The sequence below is a fragment of the Schistocerca serialis genome, chromosome 6 (assembly GCF_023864345.2).
Source record: "Schistocerca serialis cubense isolate TAMUIC-IGC-003099 chromosome 6, iqSchSeri2.2, whole genome shotgun sequence".
Taxonomy (NCBI): Eukaryota; Metazoa; Arthropoda; class Insecta; order Orthoptera; family Acrididae; genus Schistocerca; species Schistocerca serialis.
Window position 1 is genome coordinate 20,693,360 of NC_064643.1, and position 19,855 is coordinate 20,713,214.

Genomic DNA, 19,855 nt, shown 5'->3' on the forward strand with positions numbered 1-19,855 from the left:
ACGGTTGCGAATGGTCCTCGCCGATACCCCAGGAGCAACAGTGTCCCTAATTTGCTGGGAAGTGGCGGTGCGGTCCCCTACGGCACTGCGTAGGATCCTACGGTCTTGGCGTGCATCCGTGCGTCGCTGCGGTCCGGTCCCAGGTCGACGGGCACGTGCACCTTCCGCCGACCACTGGCGACAACATCGATGTATTGTGGAGACCTCACGCCCCACGTGTTGAGCAATTCGGCGGTACGTCCACCCGGCCTCCCGCATGCCCACTATACGCCCTCGCTCAAAGTCCGTCAACTGCACATACGGTTCACGTCCACGCTGTCGCGGCATGCTACCAGTGTTAAAGACTGCGATGGAGCTCCGTATGCCACGGCAAACTGGCTGACACTGACGGTGGCGGTGCACAAATGCTGCGCAGCTAGCGCCATTCGACGGCCAACACCGCGGTTCCTGGTGTGTCCGCTGTGCCGTGCGTGTGATCATTGCTTGTACAGCCCTCTCGCAGTGTCCGGAGCAAGTATGGTGGGTCTGACACACCGGTGTCAATGTGTTCTTTTTTCCATTTCCAGGAGTGTAGTTATGACTAATAAAGTGAAAACCAACTGGGTATAGGAAACCATGGAGGACCTCAAGAAACAAAACATCTCCACAGAAGACATCACAGACAGGAAAAAATACAGAGTAAAAAACTGGAAAACAGAAATTTCAGCAGATATTGAAAGAGAAGAAAATGGGGAAGAACGGTACAGAAGAGAGGAAGAGGAATCACAATGAATATATGAGAAGTTTTTGAAAGACAAATGAAATAGACAGAAAAAAAGCCTTGAAAATTGATGGTGCTCTCCTTAAGGGGGTATTAATTAACAATAATTCAATATAATAATAATAATAATAATAATAATAATAACAATAACAATAATAAGAAGAACTAAAAGTAAAATATAGACAAAGACTAACAGAAATACTGAAAACAGAATTGACAGCAAGAAACAAGACAAAAGCTATAAATACTTATGCCATACCAATATTGACCTACTCATTTGGAGTAGTGAAATGGAGTAACACAGACCTAGAAGCACTCAATACACTTACACGATCACAATGCCACAAATATAGAATACATCACATACATTCAGCAACAGAAAGATTCACATTAAGCAGAAAGAAAGCAGGAAGGGGATTTATCGACAGAAAAAAACTACATTATGGACAGTTAGACAATTTAAGAAAATTCTTTCTAGAATGAGCAGAAACTAGCAAAATACACAAAGCAATCACTCATATAAATACATCGGCTACACCACTGCAACTTCATAAACACTTCTACAACCCTTTAGATCACATAACATCAACAGATATGAAGAAAGTAAATTGGAAAAAGAAAACACTTCATGGCAAGCACCCGTATCATCTAACACAGCCACACATCGATCAAGACGCATCCAACACATGGTTAAGAAAAGGCAATATATACAGTGAGACAGAAGGATTCATGATTGCAATACAGGATCAAACAATAAACACCAGGTATTACAGCAAGCATATTATTAAAGATCCCAATACCACAACGGATAAATGCAGACTTTGTAAACAACAAATAGAAACAGTAGATCACATCACAAGCAGATGTACAATACTAGCAAATACAGAATACCCCAGAAGACATGACAATGTCGCAAAAATAATACATCAACAGCTTGCCTTACAACATAAACTTTTAAAACAACATGTTCCTACATACAAGTATACACCACAAAATGTACTGGAGAATGATGAATACAAATTATACTGGAACAGAACCATTATAACAGATAAAACAACGGCACATAACAAACCTGACATCATACTCACCAATAAAAAGAAGAAATTAACACAACTAATCGAAATATCCATACCCAATACAACAAATATACAAAAGAAAATAGGAGAAAAAATTGAAAAATACACCCAACTGGCTGAGGAAGTCAAAGACATGTGGCATCAAGATAAAGTTGACATTATACCAATTATACTATCAACTACAGGAGTCATACCACACAATATCCACCAGTACATCAATGCAATACAGCTACATCCAAACATATATATACAACTACAGAAATCAGTAATTATTGATACATGTTCAATTACCCGAAAGTTCCTAAATGCAATATAACACATACCATACAGTTGAAAGGAAGTGACGCTTTATCAAGGTCCACGTCACTTTCCATTTTTAACCAGACTTAACGTCTGAGGAAGTAAAGAATAACAATAATAATAATGACACTGTCTCTGTCTCAAGAAATTGATCTTCGAAGATCAGCTGAAGTTATCTCCCATGTCTTACTCTGCCTCTGTCCATGTGAATAACAGTAAAATTTAGGCTTATTTGGGAAAACAGCATCAAAGAAATTGTTTATTACAAATGGAACAACAGTATTATAGATTGCACATGACAAAGATTTATTGTCACAAATTGATGTTATCACCACTCTTGATAAATCCTGTTAATACAGTACAATAAAAATAACAACACCCGATAAATCTCTGTACACACGCCACATTACCACAAGCGAAAACTACATGGAGTGGAAACAGGGAGATACTACGATGCAAAATTGTTTCCATCTTATGACCTTTTTGTTGTTGCTGTGGTAGTCTGAAGATTGGATTGCTGCAGCTCTCAATACTAATCTATCCTGTGCAAGCCTCATCACCTCCACCTCTACATATCTATTACAACACCCACCCGTTTAAACCTGCTAGTTGTCGTGAAGTCTTGATCTATTTCTACAGTTTTTATACCCCTTCCCTTCCAACACACACACACACACACACACACACACACACACACACACACACACACACTAGCCACCAAGGAAGAGCCTACAGCTTTGATTCAACCCCCTCCCCCCCCCCCCCCCCCCCAGTCGTACCCTCATACCTCCCTAACTATGCTTTGTTCGATACTCCATCTTCCACAATCGCAACGAATTCCTCCATCCTCCATGAGATATATACATCCTAAGCACCAATCCTGTAAAACTGCTGTCAACCTTTCTGCCACAACTCTTAGCCCTGCAGACGTCTTGGTACTTTCTAAAGGCCTCACCTTTAGCCCAAAACCTAAATTCAAGTGTGCTGGACTTGTAAAGGACCTTCTTTCCTTACCTAATCTCTGCAGCTGAAATTTCTTCAATGTGCGTTATGGAGGTATGAGGGTATGACTGGAAGAGGCGGGGGGGGGGGGGGGGGGGGGGTTGAATCAAAGCTGTAGGCTCTTCCTTGGTGGCTAGTGTGTGTGTGTTGGAAGGGAAGGGGTATAAAAACTGTTGAAATAGATCAAGACTATGCTCCAGACTGAATGCGGAAAGGCATAATCAGTCTTAAATGATGATGATGATGCATCCCACTAATAACAGCCAACAAAAACCTCACATAGAACCTTGCTTAAAACAGTTCCAGCCTCCCTCCCACCCTGAACCTCCCATTCCAGCCAGTCATCTCTTGGTTATCTTTCAGGAATTCATCACTTCTAACCCGGCCTTACTTTCCTTTCCTAAATCCTCCCTAGTGAGACCAACATCACTCCTATCTAACACACAGCTACCCATATCCTTAAAATCAATCCGTGCTTTATCATCTTTCCTACAGATAAAAGCTTCATCACAGTGTTCATGAATCATAGTGACTATGTGGCTGAGAGTCTTCACCAACTTTCTAACACCTCTGCATACAAACCTTACAACCATGATCACATCCGTGAAATCCAACAAGACTCCAGCAGCTCTCCAAGACCTTAAGTCCATCCCATAACCTGACTCCTGGATCTATCTCCCTCCTCACACCACTCCTTCCTTTTTACCTATTCGCCAACCCAACTACACAGGTCTCTCCACTTGCCCAACTGTGGCTGGGTACAATCCTCCCACTGAAGATCACATGCAAACCATTGTCTGTAACCTCCCATCCTACAGTGAAGACAATGCTTACTTCCTTCACCGCCTTTCTGCAGTTCCTGTTTTGCTACCACATGACTCCTTGCTGGTTACTATGGATGCAACATCATTTTACAACATCCCCCATGCCCATGGCCTCACTTTCCAAACATCCTCCTGATACCAAACCCACCACCTCTTTCCAAATCCCCTTCCCCAAACACATCCTGACTCACAATTATTTCACTTTCGAAGACCAAGTCACAGGGTGAAATGCCTAAAGCTCGCACCACAAGTATGAAGTGCTATTGATTTGCGGCTTTGACTGAATGGATTGGTAGACAGGGACTCATTACTGTTACCCAATCAACAGATTGTAAAAATCCTTTCTTGTGCAGATGTACACTTTTTAAATGAAACTGTGCTTACTGACATTAACAAACTAAAAATATGGTAAATCAGAATGTCAGTGGGGTTTGTTGCAGGATTCTAGTACAGGTTGTCAATGAGATACAGTATTTTTAAAAGTTTCCACACCAATACTAGTTTGTGCCACTCAATCTGGGTAGTTGCTAGGTATGATGTTGTTTGCTTACAGTGTGTTTGTGTGTGTGTGTTGGTAGTTGCTAGGTATGATGTTGTTTGCTTACAGTGTGTTTGTGTGTGTGGGTAGTTGCTAGGCAACCTCTTCAACCAGTTATGTGGAAGTCATAGCCTAACTCTTAGCAACATAATAGATGAAACAAGTAGTTGATCCACATGTTACCTCTTGCACAATCGCATGTGGAAATGGCATTAATCGGGCAAGTGTCCTATGCATTCTCCATTGATATAGGTGTATCCCTTTCTATAAAGAGCTGCATGGAATTGATCAAGAGAATTGTGTTAACTTCCATACATGGGCATTAAGACAGGATACTCCAGATGTATCGTGTATCTTGTTTAGCGGTGAAGGAAATTTTAACAATCGTGGCCTGGTAAAGTGCTGAAATAAGCACAATTGGTCTGTTAACAATTGTCTTTGGCTGTGGCAGGTGGAATCTCAGCATCCTTGGAGTGTAAACGTGTGGTGTGAGGCAGTGAACCATCAGCTCATAGGCCCGTTTTTCTTAGAAAGAACACTGAATGCGCACAAGTATCACAGCCTCCTAACAAATCATCTTCCACGGATGCTAGAAGAGATTCCTCTGCAGACTAGGAGCAACTTGTGGTACCAATACGATGGCTGTACAACCCACAGTGCACGAAGTACAACATGGCTTCACAAACTGTTTACAAATCATTAGATTGGATGCAGAGGACCTGTATCTCGGTTGATCCACTCGCCAAATTTCATGCCTGGAGACTTTTTTTCTATGGGGAAAGCTGAAAGACTGTCTACAAGGGCATACCAACTACATCTGATGATATGCAATGATGTATTACTGCAGCCTGTCAGATTGTCCCTGCTGAAATACTGGTATGTGTGCAGCAGTCTTTCCATACCAGAATGGGAGCATATACTGGTGCTGCCAGTGGTCATTTTGAACACAGCCTGTGATGGTCAATTGTCTCATTACTGGTCACAATCCACATAACTAGTGTATGGACTTGGACTGTTCTTTGGTTTGTGCTACCGCAGCTAATGTACAAGTGTTGGTGTGGGAACTTTACAGCTAATGTACAAGTGTTGGCGTGGGACCTTTTCAAAATATGATATCTCATGAATGGCTCACACTAGACTCCTGCAACAAACACCGCTGATAGACTAATTTACCCTACTTTTAGTTAATACCGATAGGCATAGTTTCATTTAAAAAAGTTTATGTTTGCACAAAAAATGCACTTTCTAATATCACTACAACCTGTTGGTTGGTTACTAGCATAAGCCCCCAACTACCAATCCATTCTGTGAAAACCACACATCAATAGCACTTTCCATTTCTGCAATGTTTGTGGTGCAGGTTTTAAGTGATTATCCCTGTATAAACAAATCTGTAGTACTGCCATGGGTACTCGCATGGTGCCATCCTATACCAGCTTTTATATTGGCCATCAGGAGAAGTCCTTCCTATCCTGTCAACACCTAAAACCCATTGTCTGATTCAGAGTAATTGAGACATTTTCATGATCTGGACTCATGATATAGACTGCTTCTTCCATAACCTAAAAACCTACTCCCAAATCATCTTAACCTGATTATTCTCAACTCAATGCGCCATATCACTAGACATCGATATCCATAAATACATGTCAAGTGGACCAACCACCAACAGTACCTCCCTCCACTTTGACAGCCGTCACCCATTCCATGTCAAAAAGGCTCTTACATGCAGCCTTGTCACACGTGGACTCACTATCCCCAGTGGAAAGCAGGAGTTGTCTAAATATGGCAATAGCACTACCAGAGCCACAGTATCCTATCCGTCTCATTCATAAATAGATCTCCCGTGCCATCTCCTCATTTCACACCTGTAACCCTGCTAACCAGACAATGGTCAGCACTCATCTAATCACCCAGGCCTTGAAAAGCTCAACCACATCCTTCACTGGGGCTTTGGCTATCTCAGATGGGGTATACTGTACTCAAGATACTACCCTATTCCTGCAAAGTAATGTTCCACTGCCCACACAATCTAGAGAACATCCTTGTCCGCCCCTAATCCTGTGAGTGACCCAGGTGCAAGACCTGTCCCACAGATCCACCCACCACCTCCTACAGCAGTCCAGTCGCAGGAATCTCCCACCATATAAAAGGCACGATCATGTGCAAAAGCAACCTGTTAAAAATCAGCTATGCTGCAATTACCATACAATTTTCCATGTAGGGATGACAAGTAACCAACTGTTCACTCGCAGTAATGTCCAGCACCAAACTGTGGCAAACCACAGACTTGACATTGCAGTTGCCAAGAGGCTGTACACCACTTCAACAACTGCTTCACTAGACATACCATTTGGATATTCCCTTCCAGTGCAAGTTTCTCTGACCTACGCAGGTGGAAATTGTCTCTCCAGCACATCTAGTGCCATCCACCTGACCTAAACCTCTGCTAATTTGTTTCCCACTGTATCACTTCACCTTTTCCCTTCTCTCTTCTGTACCCACCAATCTTTTCCCATTCAGACAATGTACTGTCTTCTCCAATCACTCTGCCCCCCCCCCTCCCCCCCACCCCCCCACCCCACCCCGTGCAGCTACTGTGGGTGTGTACATTTGGGTGTTTGTGTGGTTTCCAAACTAAACCATGTGCATTTTAGATATGTTAGATCCATATACTTTACCTGAAACTAATTCTCTGAGGTACTGAGACTACTGCTTCCTGGCTCTATTTTCAGCTAACACAGAAGTATTGTCTACAAACAAAAGTGTATGGGACAGGATATTTACCAGTGAATCATTCACACGGGACACCAAAATGACTGTTGTGTGGCATGTAGACAACCCCCGAGATGGTCCACCAAGGCAGTGTGACTGCAGGAGCATACAGCAAAAACTCTACACAAAAGATGGTCCAGCACTTCTCAGAGCTTACAGTCAAAAATTATCAGGCAAGGTGTCCATATTATGCAAATTAACGTAGGATTAACAAGTGACAAATGCAGTTACCAAAGCAAATTAGATGATGAGCATGCCGTCAGTATTATAGCTCTATAGGAAATGCATTTAGGTGATAATTCAGAAGCTACATGCAAGATTACGCAATATAAAGGAATATCAATACTCTTCTCAATTGTTAGGTGCTACCACAATAAATGAAAAAAGAAACAGCTCTTGGATTATGCTGGCTTAAGCTGTCAGAAAATTAGTGATGTAGAAGTAATTAGAATAAAACTCAAAGGCCTGGTTATTACATCAGTCCACAAATCACCTAACGGAAAGTGTCTGACACTAGTCTTACACACAGCAACTAGACAGCACGTATATGTTTAAGATTTTAATTCCAAAACACAACCCGGAGATACATAAATAGAGACAAAAATAGAGAACCATTGTTCGAATGGATCAACACACAAGAAATTATCTAAGTTTGATGCCAAGGAATTTAAAACGTTTTGGGCAGGCAGATGGAAACTGATACAAAACCTTACCCATCCATCTTTTCCACTGATGAGAACAAATTACCACTGAATCACTCAATAGTAGTACTGAAACATTTTTCAAGGAGTGTACATTGGCTCACAAAAGTTATCATTGGTGCTGAAATATCAGTTACAAAATACATTGATAAACCCACATGGAAATTTGAAAAAGCTAACTCGATACAATACACCCAGGAAGTGGCGTCGAGTATGCAAGCAGTAGTAAATCGTGCCGTAGAAAATCGTATTACATTTAGTTTAAAGTGCATAGTCTGCCAAAACAGTATTCATAGCGGTATTTGTTTGTGCTCTTTTTCACATATATGGATCCATCTATCGTGTATGAACAACAGAAAAGTGATAAATCCGAATTGTGTATGTGGCTTTGTTAAGTGCAGTGGTCGAAAAAGTGCAGTCAAGATATATAATGCTGGTACTGAAGAACTCATCTCTGATGTGCTGAAAGAAGAACTCGCAATAGCTAAAAAATATATGAATGACATCGAATCGTTAATTAATTCTTTGAATGTCGATTTTAATCCTTTTGTGAAAAATGTACAAAGTGAAAACTACAACACTCTCAAAGAAACCGTTACTGAAATTCAAAGTGCTCCAATATCTGCTATAGTTACGAAAAACTCGTTTGCGCCCATTGCACAAGAGAAACACCGACAAATGAAATTATTGAGAGAAGACGAGACAAAACCAAAAGTTTATATCTTTGCAGACAGCCATGGACGAGATTTAGCCACTATTCTTACGAATATGCAATCTAAATTTTCCGTTACTGCCACAGTAAAACCCGGGGCTCCTTTCCAGCAAATAATTAAAGATTTAAGCCCTCAACCAAACGATGTTTGTGTAATTATTGCTGGAGCTAACGATGTTTATAAAAATGAGTCGAAAAATGCAATCACAGCATTGCGAAATGCACTGGAAAGAATCTCGCCAAGAAAAACAATCATCGTTAGCATCCCATATAGACATGACCTAATAAACAGTTCATGTGTAAATAATGAAATCAAATTCACAAACAAAATGTTTCAAAAGGTATGCAAAGCATTCAAGGACGTGAAGTTTTTGGACAGTAATTCCAAAGAGAGAAACCATTTTACTCGGCATGGAATGCACAGGAACTGGCTAGGAAAACGTGTACTCGCTAAAGCATTATTAGCAGAAACATTCAAACTATTTGAAAACACCACTCCTCCAATCATTCTAAAAGCACCTGTGCCCATTGAAACTGTACCATTGGAAGAAATACATACAGTGTCGTCAAAATACTCCTTCAAACCTAATGGAACAGCTGAAGGGAAGACTTCATATGCAGCAGCACCTGCATGTGAATCAACACAAACAGGTCTTTTATACAAAAGCAAGACAGCACCAGCAGTTACAACTCAAGTGGGAAACGTTAGTCCACCGCCAACTTGTGAAGCAGCAGCATTTAAGGAGGAAGAACAGTCATCAATAGCAGAAACAGCAACACCAACCCCCACAGGATCAAGTGTACAAGCCGACAGTGTAGAAACCTCACCAACAGGAGATCCACCCTCTATGGCAAAAAGGAGCACAGTAGTGACTGCAGCTGCTCCACATAGGATGTGCCTGAGATCAAGAAAGTCCTCAGCTGCAAATGGGGATTTTTTATGGTACTGGGGCAGAAGGGGGAAGGTTCCAATCAGAATGTAAGTAATGTAGTTAATAACAACAAATGTGGGTGTTACCAGCACAACAGCTCCCTCTTCCCTGCAGAAAACTGTTCCTGTAATACTGGTATGTCAAAAGTAATAAAACTCAGTCCTAGCAATGTTAACACCACAACTAATCATGTAATTAAAAATGAGCTCAAAATTTTTCACCAAAATATTCAAAGCCTGCTCTGTAAGTTAGACCAATTTATTGTAAATATTGATGAACCAACAGGCGCAAATTGTGCTCATATTCTCTGTCTGACAGAACACCATATCACTTTTGGCATTGAAATGCTCAATATACCAAATTATGGTTTAGCTACCTCATTTTGTAGAAAGCATATGTGCAAAGGTGGGGCAGTTATTTATGTGAAAAACAGCCTGTCCTTTGATACAATAAATGTAGAGAAATATTGTGTAGAGAAAGACTTTGAGGCATGTGTCACAGAAATAGTAGAAGGTAACAAGAAACTGGTAATCGTAGCAGTATACAGGGCTCCATCTGGTAATTTTAAAGTATTCATGAAACAATTAGATTCTGTGCTATTGTATCTCACAAGAAAAAATAGGGACATTATAGTGACTGGAGATTTTAATATAGATTTCCTAGGAAGCTCATCTTCTAAGACAGAGTTTGCAAACTTAATGCATACCTACAACCTTGTCTCCACTGTCAGTTTTCCCACAAGAACTACTGCCACTTCCAGCACTCTAATAGACAATATCTTTGTAGATATGAGTAAAACTAATCACATCAAAGTTGAAAAAGTCATAAATGGACTCTCTGATCATGATGGGCAAATACTCACAATTGACAACTTTAATACAAATCAGAACAAAGCTAGTGCACAGTGGAAAACCATTAGAAACATGAATGAGGAAAATATCCAAAAATTCAAATTATGCATTCGGGAGACTGACTGGAGGTATGTTTATCTTGCAAATGATGTTAATACAAAATATAATTTATTTACTGATGAATTATCAGATATATTTGAAAATGTCTTTCCAAAAAAGGTCTGTAGACTACAGAACAGGCAATCAAGCAAAAAACCATGGCTCACCAAGGGCATAAAAATATCATGCCAGAGAAAAAGGGAACTGTATATAATATCTAGACAATCCAATAATCCCCTGCAGATGAAATATTATAGGACATACTGCAAAATCTTAACTAAAGTCATTAAAAAATCTAAAAGTATGTGCATGCAATCTAAAATTAACTGTTCAAACAATAAAATCAGAACAATTTGGAATGTAATAAAGAGGGAAACAGGTACTTCACCATCTGACAATGAAAAATCTGCTGTCCTAAAAATTAACGATTTGGAAATAACTGATAGTAAACAGATAGCAGACACATTTAACAACCACTTTCTAAGTGTCACCTCTCAAATAGGTTCAGTGGTGACCTAAGAGAAGCTTTAGATATTCTGAAACTTAACCTCCCACAATGTTTTAATGATATAAATGTAACACCCATAACTGTTAATGAAATAAAAAAAATAATTCACTCATTGAAAAGTAAAGGATCTTCAGGTATAGATAACATCTCTAATAAACTGTTGAAAGCCTGCAGTAATGATGTAAGTGTAGTACTTGCTCACATTTGCAACATGTCTCTTTATGAGGGAGTTGTTCCAGAGAGAATGAAATATGCCACTGTGAGACCTCTTTTCAAGTCTGGCGATGCTACAGATGTAAAAAATTATCGTCCTGTCTCTCTCTTAACAACATTCTCAAAGGTTCTTGAAAAGGCAGTGTATAACAGGATTGTGGCACATCTTGATAAACTTAATATTATTAACCACAGACAGTTTGGTTTTCAAAAAGGGGTTTCCACAGAGTGTGCCATATATTCACTCACAAATGATGTCTTGGAGTCTATTAATAGTACGAAGTCACCAGTTAGTGTCTTCTGTGATATTTCCAAGGCCTTTGATTGTGTAAACCACAAGATACTCTTGGAGAAGGTCTATCATTACGGAATCAAAGGGCCTATAGGTAACTGGCTAAAATCATATCTTCAAGACAGGAAACAAAAGGTGGTTCTACATGGCTGCAACAAAGGATCTCCTAATCTAGTGGATTCTGAATGGGGCAAAATTCAGCATGGAGTTCCCCAGGGATCTGTCCTTGGACCCTTGCTGTTTTTAATATATGTTAATGATTTACCCCTGTCCATTAGTAAAAATTGTGAATTCACAATGTTTGCTGATGATACAAGCATTGTCGTTGATGGTCAGTCTACTGCTGATATGGAGACTGATGTTAATGATATACTCAGAGAAGTTACAGCTTGGTTTTCAATTAATTCTCTTTCAGTTAATATTAAAAAAACTATTTTTATACAGTTCCACATAAAAATAAAACTCTAGAAAGTATAGTAATTGCTCATGACAACCAGGAACTAGAACAGGTGCAATCCACTAAATTCCTGGGGGTTCACATTGACAGTAGGCTCAACTGGGAACAGCAAGTGTCCCTTACTCTAAAAAGGCTTTCATCAGCAACTTTTGCTCTAAGAATAATTACTCATTTTGGGGACATCAACATTTTAAAATCGTCTTACTTTGGGTACTTTCACTCATTAATGAGTTACGGAATAATATTCTGGGGTAATTCACCAGCCTCAAAAAAAATCTTAAATGCTCAGAAGAGAGCAGTCAGAATCATGTGTGGGGTTCCTCCACGAACCTCATGTAGAAAACTTTTTATACAGTTAGGTATTCTGACGACAACATGTCAGTACATATACTCTCTGATGAATGCAGTTAATAAAGACTATGCTCAGTATGAAACAAATTGTTCATACTATAACTACAGTACTAGAGGTAAAGATGATCTACATGTTGAACTAAAAAATTTAACACTTGTACAGAAGGGAGTAAAGTATGCGGCTATAAAGACTTTTAATGCATTGCCTAATTATATTAAATGTACAATAGAAAATGAAACGCTGTTCAAAGGTATGTTAAAAAAATACCTGCTCGACCATCCACTGTACTCGTTAGATGAATTCTTTTCCAGAAGTAATGCCCTCCCTTAATAATAGATGTATTTAGTCTCTTAGTTATTAGATGGATGATACAATATTATGTTAATGTTATAGTGTTAATGTTATAGTTATAATGTTATGTTGAGAATTGCTATACTAGTTTAATGACAGCTTGTAATATCTATATCATTGAATTATATTACTATTCTGTAGCATTAATTGTATTTGTACAATTGTATTGACATGTTCCACATCCAGGCGAATCACTCGCATGTACGGATCTATGGAATACGCATATCAAATAAAAAATAAAAACAACCCGCACTGGACACCTCAAAAGGCAGAACATTGGGAATTATTGTAGATGTAGCTAAATGGAATATCTGAAGGGAGGTAACAAAATAATGTGTACTAGGATGGGACAAACCTGCCCAAGTCCTCTACAAAGGATACCAAGGGTCTAAATAATGTTTTGATAACATTTTGTATTTAAAAATATTTGTGTGTATAAATTGTTCATGTTGATGTAAATTTGACAATTTAAGAAATGGTCATGCTTAGGAACAATGTAAGAAATAGGTGTTATGTAAAAGCCAGTGTGCTTTTGTTTGAAACGAAAATAGCTGTGGGGAGTGGAAAAGGTGCGAAAGGCGAATTGGCGTGCTACCTTGAGCAAGTGTGGGAAGTAAGTCACACAGTCTGTAGGCAGCAGTGATTGAGGTAACTCCTTTGTGGAGCAGAAGCTTTGCCTGCAAATTTTCATAAAAATGCCTTGGTTGAAGACTGCAAACAGCTTACAGCATAGCTGCGAGTTGTTGAGCTACTGTATGTAAAACTGAATGAAGCCAAGAAGAGAAATTGAGCCCATACAGCAAGAAACTTGCAGGCCATAGTGTGGGTAGTGTAGCCGTCATAACTGTTCGCCAAACCCAAGCCTATAGCCACCAGATAAGATTTTTTTCTATTTTTACCTTTGTACAGTATGAACCATTAATTTAAACTGTGATTTAATAATCATTCTTGAAATTTACGGAAACTGGCTCACCCTGTCATTTCATCCTAATCATACATCTGTATAGGGTTCCTTCCTGGTGTTTGATTGATCCGAGTGTCCTGTTTTACTGACTTATGAAGTGCCAAGTTAATATAAAGAGGAACCATTTAAATTGCTTTAGTGTAAATAATAAAAATGTTTTCTTAACTATTGCAAAGTGTTATAGTTTGCTTACATAAAATTCAATCAGAGTGAAGTGCCAAGTTAATATACAGAGGCACCATTTAAATTGCTTTAGTGTAAATAATAAAAATGTTTTCTTAACTATTGCAAAGTGTTATAGTTTGCTTACATAAAATTCAATCAGAGTGAAGCCAAGTTACTAGAACCTGTTAGATGGCTATACAGAATTAGTTCAAAGAATAATAGCTTTTGAAAGTAAATTCCACCAAGAAAGAGGTTTTCTTTAAGTGAAATGTTCAGTTAAAAAGTGTGTGCTTTAGTGTCTAAGTATTTAAGTTTCTTGATTATGGAAAGTGCTTTTCTAAAGGTTGTTCCCCCCATCCCCGGCTAATTTTTTTTACCTTCCTTGAAGTTATCTACTGGGCTTTTTCTTTTTTTAAATCATAATGTATAAAGATGTAGCCCAAAATTGTTTAAGTGGGGTAATTTATTCGAGGAGCCAAACTAAACAGTAGCAAGAAAGTAGGCAAAATTCACATTTCTGCTTCTCCAATACTTCACTATTTCATTGCCAGGATAGGTTGGTGACCATTAAGTACATGTTTTAAACCACTAAATGAACTTGGAAATGAGTTGTCCTAGCTTCAGTATATTATTATTCATACTGTGTTTCTATCTAGCCACTGGGTAAGATCTTAGGAAAAGAAGTGAATAGTCCAATTTACTTATCCATTAGACACAACACACGGTAAATCCTGTAAGAAGGATAACTCTATTGATTATCTTTTCCTATAAACAGGACTATCCGTCCACAGTGTATTTTATTTGGAAACTAAACTAAATTTTAGTAAGAGGGTTATACGTGGCAACATAGAGACAGGGTTTCTGTTATTTACATAAAAGCATACTAATATCATAATGGTAGTGTTACAAGGTCCTATTAATGTGTGGTCATCACATTTGTTAAATGTCTCACCACATTCCTATTGAAACTATTTACTCTTCTTGTAAATAACACCTATGACAAATTTATACAAATGTCCACTAAGACTTTGCTCGTCAACTTTCATTTAGGTAACAGCGATCTTTTAGATGTATTTAAATCAGTACTGTTAAGAAATACTGACTAGCTTTATTTTCAAGAATCTCAAGTTTAAGTTATACATACTGTTATCCTCCAATAAGAATCATTGGCCGATTCTTCATCTTTGACAGGTTCAGTATGCCTGCAATGCAAAACATTACCTTTTGTATTAACACATGAAATCCAATTTTTAAATTTAATAAATGCTTATACAAACATAAAGTTTCTTCAAAAAATGTATTTCTGACAACTTCCTGTCACAGATAATTTTCACTGAATGTTTCAACCCAGTTATATTGCTGATGAGAAGCAAATGTTGATCTTTTCCCTCTCTTCCTTCACCATCTCCTGTTTTGTTCGCCTTGATATATTTCTACCAAAAAGACTACCCCAATGGATCCACTGCTTATATTTAACACACAGTAAATTCAGTGCAAATATTTCCTTAACACAGGATGTGCATTGACGAGCTTGAATTAATCAGAAAAATATAAACAGATACTAACCATTCCACAGCTCTTACAAAATACTTGCATTAAGTAATCATCAAAGCTACTTTTTCTACAGCAAGAGGACTAACAGTCAAAATGGTGCTACATGCTACAGGCAGTGCAATACAATTTATTTTACTCATTGCTACAGCAATAAATGTACTTATAAAAATATTCAGACTTAGACTATAATCAAATACAGAGAGAGAAAATATTCTAACTAAAGAGATATAGCAGCCATAGGCAGAAACAAATAAAAAAACTGATACTAATCTTAGCTTTGAGGACCAAAAGTTTCTTCATCTGGAAAATGTAAAAAGAGAAATGAGACTGTTCAAGAAATAAGGATGATAATTTAGGATCTTGAGTCATGGAAGATGGATGGTTAAATGAATGAAAAAACTAGACTGGACATGATGAAATTCAGATGCGAAAGAGCAGCAGATGATGTAATTTTAAATGCTGAGAAATAAGATCTCTTCAAGAGGAGCCACCAAAAGGTCAAATAAGTGAAGAACAAGCTGAAAATACCGGTAAATGGGTTAAAATGGCGGCAAATAGATAAACGAAACAGAAAGATAGTGCTGAAGAACAGGCAACCAAACAACAACAACAACAACAACAATAACAATAACAGCACATTGTAGCAATATATAATAGCAGTCCCACAACATCTGGAGGACGATTTTCCACTAACAGAACAATAAATTCATGAAGCCATCAAATCATTCCAAAACTTCAAAGCAACAAATGAAGACTCCACTACAGCAAAATTATTGAAATAGTCAGAACACACAAATGATCTACAACTGCTGTTTGAGAACATTTGGAAAGCTGAAGAGATTATTGAAAGCATTAATCCACAGCTATGAAAAAAAGGGGACACACAAAATGTCAACAATTGCAGAGATGCCTGACTTCTGCCAGTGGTATACAAAATATTATCAAAAATTCTCTGGACAGAGTTGTAGAAACTTTAGACAAATAACTGGGAGAATCTCAAGGAGCTCTAGAAAGGGAAGACCCTGCACAGAACAGATGTTTATTAGAAAATTGATAATTCTCCACAGACTGTTAATCACCAAACCAATAATAGTATCACGTATTGGTTTCAAGAAAGCATTTGATTTGGTAGGCAGAGAAATTATGGGTAAAATCATCAAAGAATTTTGTGTTAAAGCAAACATAATCCTCAAAACACTAGCAAATAGGGTGACTGAAGCTAAATTTATGGGAGAAGTATCTCAACCATTTGAAATAAAAACTGGTGTTAGACAAGGGGACAGTTTATCACCTTTACTGTAACACTACATTCTAGAAAAAATAGGAAGTTATTGGAATTTGGAGAAAAAAAAATCACAAAATTGAACCAATAGTTTTAGGACGAAAAACAAATGGAATTAAGGTAAACTGCCTGGCTTCTGCAGATGATTCTGATATACTTTCAAAAAATCTGACAGACAGTTATTAAAAGAAATCTTTTGGAAGAAATAGCATAGAGAGCTGGTCCCAAAATTTCAGCCGAAAAAACAACATTGATGACAATTTCAAACAATGCATCAACATTCTTAGAAAAACAAAAATGTAAAATAGCATTAGTAAGTAAATTTAAATATATTGGACAAACTGTACAACAAAATGGACTAGAAGAATTAACAGTAGATGTAAGAGTCAGCAAACTGGAGAGAGCAAATCGTTTGACAAAGGATATTTACAACAAGAAATGTACAACTAAAAAAAACAAATTTAAACACTATCCCACAGTGGTATGACCAGGATGTTTACATGGATGAGGATGCCTAATGATGAACTATAAGCTGGACAGAACAGAGGTTCCACAAAGGAGCATTATTAGAAAATAATGGTTGCAATACAAGCTACAGATGGCTGGAAAATGAGAAGTAATGAGGAGATATACAAAAATTTTGAGAAAATATCAGAAGTAATGGCTAAAAGAAGATTAATCTTTTTTTAGAGACCTCTACTGAATGAGTAGTTCTGGAAGAAGGAATCAATGATAGCATGGATTACAGAAATAAGAAAGAAACAACATCAAACAATCAGAAATAATAGAAAGAAACCTTTTTACAGATAACATACTGAATGTAAAAGGATCATACCTCTCCAAGATCAAAATTAATTTCATCCCTCTCAATAAGACTGTGAAAACTGGAAATAAATTTCATAAATATGATACTGCGAAGCTCAAAATCAATCAAAACGTAATGGAACAATGCCACCAGTAACTGACAGTTGAATCCCATATAAATGTGCAGACATTGCCTCCATGATCCAACAAGCAGCTAATACTACAATCCTGACAGCTAAAAAGAGGAATCATACATGGTGGAATGAGGTTTGTGGTGAGGTGGTGGCCCAAACAGCAAGTGCATGGAAATAGTGGAACTCTACCAGGAGACCTGATGATTTTGATGTATTCCATGAAGTTCAAAAATATGCAGCCAGAACTCTACTGCATGAGAAACAGCAGTTAGAACAGATCGATCAGCGTTTCCAGATAAACAATGTCAGAGACTTCTATCAGACGTTCAAATCGAATTTGAAAGGATACCAAGCCCCTAGTTTTTGTTTTAGAGACGAAAATGGAAAGCTCAGTGTTGTGTACATAGTTCCGCGTATTCAGCGCGTACACAAATTTCCCACTAGAGTGCGCCCCGCTAAGCACAACAGCGCAGGCGCAGCACTCGTCCATCTCCCCACTACGAGATGGCGCTGCCATAGAGACGGACCAAATTCTGCTTCCGCCGATCCGCGTATTAATATGTAACGCAGCCAATGAGATTGCTGCTAACATAGAACACTTTCTCCTCGCGCATCACACTCACGCAGTGATACATGAACGTGCGAGGTATTATAACGGGTGTAAAGACCTTCGATCAGTCAGTCTGCATTTGTCTGCACCAGTCTGCATTAGTCTGTACCAGTCTGCATTAGTCTGTACCAGTCTGTACGAGTTCTACAATTGTCTGTGCCAGTCCATAGTCAAGATCCAGTCTGCGCCTAATAAGATTACCATATTCCTGTACATAGCCATGAAGATAAATGTATAGACACTTTTGTCAAGTATCCGAGATATATGTAAGAATAAGATTAACGTACCAATACCAAAGGAACTTCAGATTGTCAATTGTAAATAGCATCCAGAACCAAGTTAAATAATTTTTATATTTGTTATTATTTTAATAAATGTGTGTGAAAATTAATCAAGTTCTATTTAAAGTTGGTCACCATCAATCTGCTACTCTAAGTGTGCAAGTGGCATTTCTATCGTCTGACCTAATGGCAGAAGATAAACATGCCATGATAAGACCACGAGACATATTGCTGACACTCGCTTACTTCGTTAGAGCAACAAGTCAAATAATCTGATGGTGTGTGTACTGAAGGTCTTACAGTACGCACACCACACTCGGCCTGACCAACAAAGAGAACTGCAAGATAATGTCTCGTTACTTTGAAAACCTACTTAATTGTGATGAACCGAAAGAAAGATTCCCTGTATGTGCCCCAATCCACAAACTACCCCTCATCTCCATCTAGTAAAGAGGAGACCAAAGAGATCATCAACAACTTTAAGAATAATAAGGCAGCTGGAGAGGATTCAATAGTGGTGGAACTACTGAAGCTGGCAAATAATGAAACTCTAGATATACTAGTCCAACTTTTTGAGGAGATCTGGAGAGCTGGAATGATACCAACTGAATGGCAGTCAGCTTTAATCCATCGTATACACAAAAAAGGTGATAAATAGAATGTCAATAACTATAAGGGTACCTCATTAGTATCTGTTCCATATAAGATTCTCTCCAAAGTGATACAGAATAGAATAGAAGATCATTGTAACCAACTGATTGGGGACTATCAAGCTGGTTTCCGAAAGGGCGATTCTTGCGCAGAACAGATCTTTAACTTGAAGAACATGATCAGGTACAAAAAAAATTGGAAAAATAACTATGTGGTCATATTTGTTGATTTTCAGAAAGTATATGACTCCATCGACTGACAGGCAGTAATGAATATTTTGGAAAAGTTTGGGGTGGATAATACATCAAGAAAGCTGATCAAACAAACTCTTACTAACACAGTGTCAAAAATTAAATTTATGGGTGAGGTATCTGAACCTTTTCAATTGTGTCTTGGAAAAGGTCATTCAAGAGTGGAGAAAGTTATTAGCCCAAGGAGAAACAAATGAAGAGTGGTTCAGACATGGTCCTAAGAACAAAGGGGTGTGCATTGGCTGCTTAGATTTTGCGGCTGACCTAGCCATTTTTGCTAACAACATAGAGTCAGCAGTCAACAAGATAAATAGGCTGTCAGAAATTGCTGAAAAAAGTTAGACTCCAGATCTCTATTCAAAAGACAAAACATATGACGAACATCTGTGATGGACCTGAATGGATGATAACCAACC

General features: G+C 38.3%; 2 protein-coding genes across 2 annotated transcripts in view; both read right to left on the bottom strand.

The window, feature by feature from the left end:
- The window catches only part of LOC126484637 (molybdenum cofactor biosynthesis protein 1-like), a 336,598-nt gene that overhangs the window by 157,135 nt on the left and 159,608 nt on the right, over positions 1-19,855 (bottom strand). The window lies entirely within an intron of this gene.
- The window catches only part of LOC126484638 (molybdenum cofactor biosynthesis protein 1-like), a 94,388-nt gene that overhangs the window by 23,581 nt on the left and 50,952 nt on the right, over positions 1-19,855 (bottom strand). Inside the window, exon 5 of the mRNA XM_050108230.1 lies at positions 15,017-15,074. Within this exon, the coding sequence (XP_049964187.1) occupies positions 15,019-15,074 (56 nt within the window). The 3' untranslated portion in view covers positions 15,017-15,018. The remainder of the gene's footprint in view (positions 1-15,016; positions 15,075-19,855) is intronic.